Genomic DNA, 2522 nt, shown 5'->3' on the forward strand with positions numbered 1-2522 from the left:
TGTTAATAAATTTTATCCTATTTCTCCAAAATGGTTGTTTATTATCCATTATCCTCCATCGTCTAAAATCTAGTCAAATATTATTATTAAAATAAGTTCGCAAACACTACACACATAAATCACTTTCTAAACATATCTCCTCCTTTTTTTGGTTAATGGGATGATATCCATTGGATTTTTCGCAATTTACTACTCTTTCATCGGTGATCACTAATTTTACTATTTGTTTATAACCTGTAATTATCATCCAAAATATTTAATTATAGTTGTTTCCATTTAATAAAAAAAAAAGAAAATAATAATTACTTCCATATTCCTCCATTCTGATTACTTACAAATTGTTGAGGAGGAAGAGGAAGAATAATAAAATAAATATGGTGATTACTGGAACCCTAGACAAATGCAAAGCATGTGACAAGACCGTTTACGTGGTTGATATGGTATCAACTGACGGAGTTACTTATCACAGGACTTGTTTCAAATGTAGCCAGTGCAATGGAAAACTTGTGGTACAAGATAAATCAAATTTTATGGCATCTTTTTATGAATTTATATATTCTACATAAACATTGCAACATCCGCAATGGACACACCTTGTTCATGTATTGATGATTTATTATTACATGATGTATAGATGGGCAGATTTTCCTCATTAGATGGAGTATTATATTGCATGCCACATTTTGAACAACATTTTAAGAAGACAGGCACTTATGCAAGCAACAAAACTCAAACATGTAAAACTTTTATTACAGATTTTTAAATATTAAATTATATTCGTAAATTTTATTGCAATTATCAAGCGTTGTGTTAACATTTTCATATTTGTTTTTCTCTCGAACAGCAGGAAAACCAGAGCTGGTAATTACCTTTTATCTTTTTCATGCTTTTTATAATCTTCATGTGCTTAGATTTAATTCATATATTTCATTTTCAGACAAAGACACCAAGCAAACTTTCAGCCATGTTTTCGGGAACACAAGATAAATGTGCAACATGCAAAAAAACAGCTTATCCACTTGAGAAGGTTTGAGATACACTGAACTCATTCATTCATAATTTTTTTTATTGTTGAATACATCATATTTTAATTCACAATAAAAATGCAACACAGATAGTTGTTGAAGGAGAAAATTATCATAAGGCATGCTTTAGGTGTGCAAAAGGAGGTTGTTTTCTGAGTGCATCCAACTATGCTGCATTAGATGGATATTTATATTGCAAACCTCATTTCTCCCAATTATTCAAGGAGAAAGGATCATATAGTCATCTTAGTAAATCCATGTCTGTAAAGCGAAGTGAAGTTCCTGTTATTGCTGAACCTAAGGAAGAGAAAAATGAAGCCACTAACATGGAAGCAGATGAAGCGAAACAAAACATAGTAGATGAACAATAAATGAAAGGTTATATATGACTAATGTACTTTCCTTTAAATACACCAATCAATTTTGATTACCTCTCGTCTAATATTCGAATTGACGGTATATTATTCTTCGTAGAGAATTACTATTTATGAATTTATAGTCGTATTTTATATTTTATTTTGCGTCACATGGACATAATTAAAATAATTGAGACACATTTTATATATTTGTATACTCGTTGAAATTGTATCTTTGTATATTCGTTGGGATAATGTGCTTGTAGAGCATACAATATTTATTTCTACATAAAGAGAGTTGTACCAAGGTGCATATTAAACAACTCATATTAAATTATGATATATGTCTATTCTATTGAAATAACATTATGAAATGCCTTGGTATATAAATTCTACTCCCTCCGCCCCGGTAATTTGTTTAATTATTTCATTTTAGGGTGTCAAATTCATTTATTTTACCTTTTTATATTATGAAGGTTTTTTATGGGTAATTTGATCATACACATCCACTATGGTACACTTGTCATTCACTAACAACCACTACAATTGATCCTCTCCCCTTTTATTGGTCCTTGTGTCAAAATCATAGGTAAAAAAATGGTTGAGACGGAAGGAGTAAGTGTTATATGCATTCATTTTGAATGTTTCCAATTGTGTTCTATGTAATAAATTATAAATCAGTAAGACATTAAGTTAGTACTCCCTAGTCAACATATAATTTGATATTATGACTAGTTTGAGTTGATTAATTTCAAGGAAAGATGAATAATAAATTTTGAAACTTTCAACTTTAAAACAGAAGGGCAAACAGAGGAGATTGTGTTTGTTTTTTTTGTGATGATTTTTTTATTCTTAATGAGAATATTAAAGTACAAAATTATCAAGCAATAAAAAGGATATGAAAGACTTAATCTTTCTATTTATTCAAGTCACGAAGGTCAAGATTATGGGTATTGTACTAAGGTAGTAGAACGATCCATGAAGGAAAGGGTTTTGCACAAAGCAATGTTTTTTCATTAATCAAATCTCTACCATTTACATTCGAGAATGTGGCCTTTATATAGACAAATATAAGTAGAAAATCCTAAGGATAGAAGTGCATGATCTAAAATTATCCAAGGACTAAGAATTAAAATAGTAC

At 29.6% G+C, this 2522-nt stretch overlaps 1 protein-coding gene across 1 annotated transcript; it reads left to right on the plus strand.

Moving 5' to 3' along the window:
* The first annotated feature begins 258 nt into the window (after positions 1-258).
* On the plus strand, positions 259-1771 carry LOC141653787 (LIM domain-containing protein WLIM2b-like). The gene is made up of 5 exons (XM_074461638.1): positions 259-509; positions 635-737; positions 845-861; positions 938-1027; positions 1115-1771. Exons 1-5 carry the CDS (start codon positions 375-377, stop codon positions 1394-1396), a joined length of 627 nt encoding a protein of 208 aa, XP_074317739.1. The 5' UTR covers positions 259-374; the 3' UTR covers positions 1397-1771.
* Positions 1772-2522: the final 751 nt, after the last annotated feature.

This window comes from Silene latifolia, chromosome 4 (genome assembly GCF_048544455.1).
Source record: "Silene latifolia isolate original U9 population chromosome 4, ASM4854445v1, whole genome shotgun sequence".
Lineage (NCBI taxonomy): Eukaryota > Viridiplantae > Streptophyta > Magnoliopsida > Caryophyllales > Caryophyllaceae > Silene > Silene latifolia.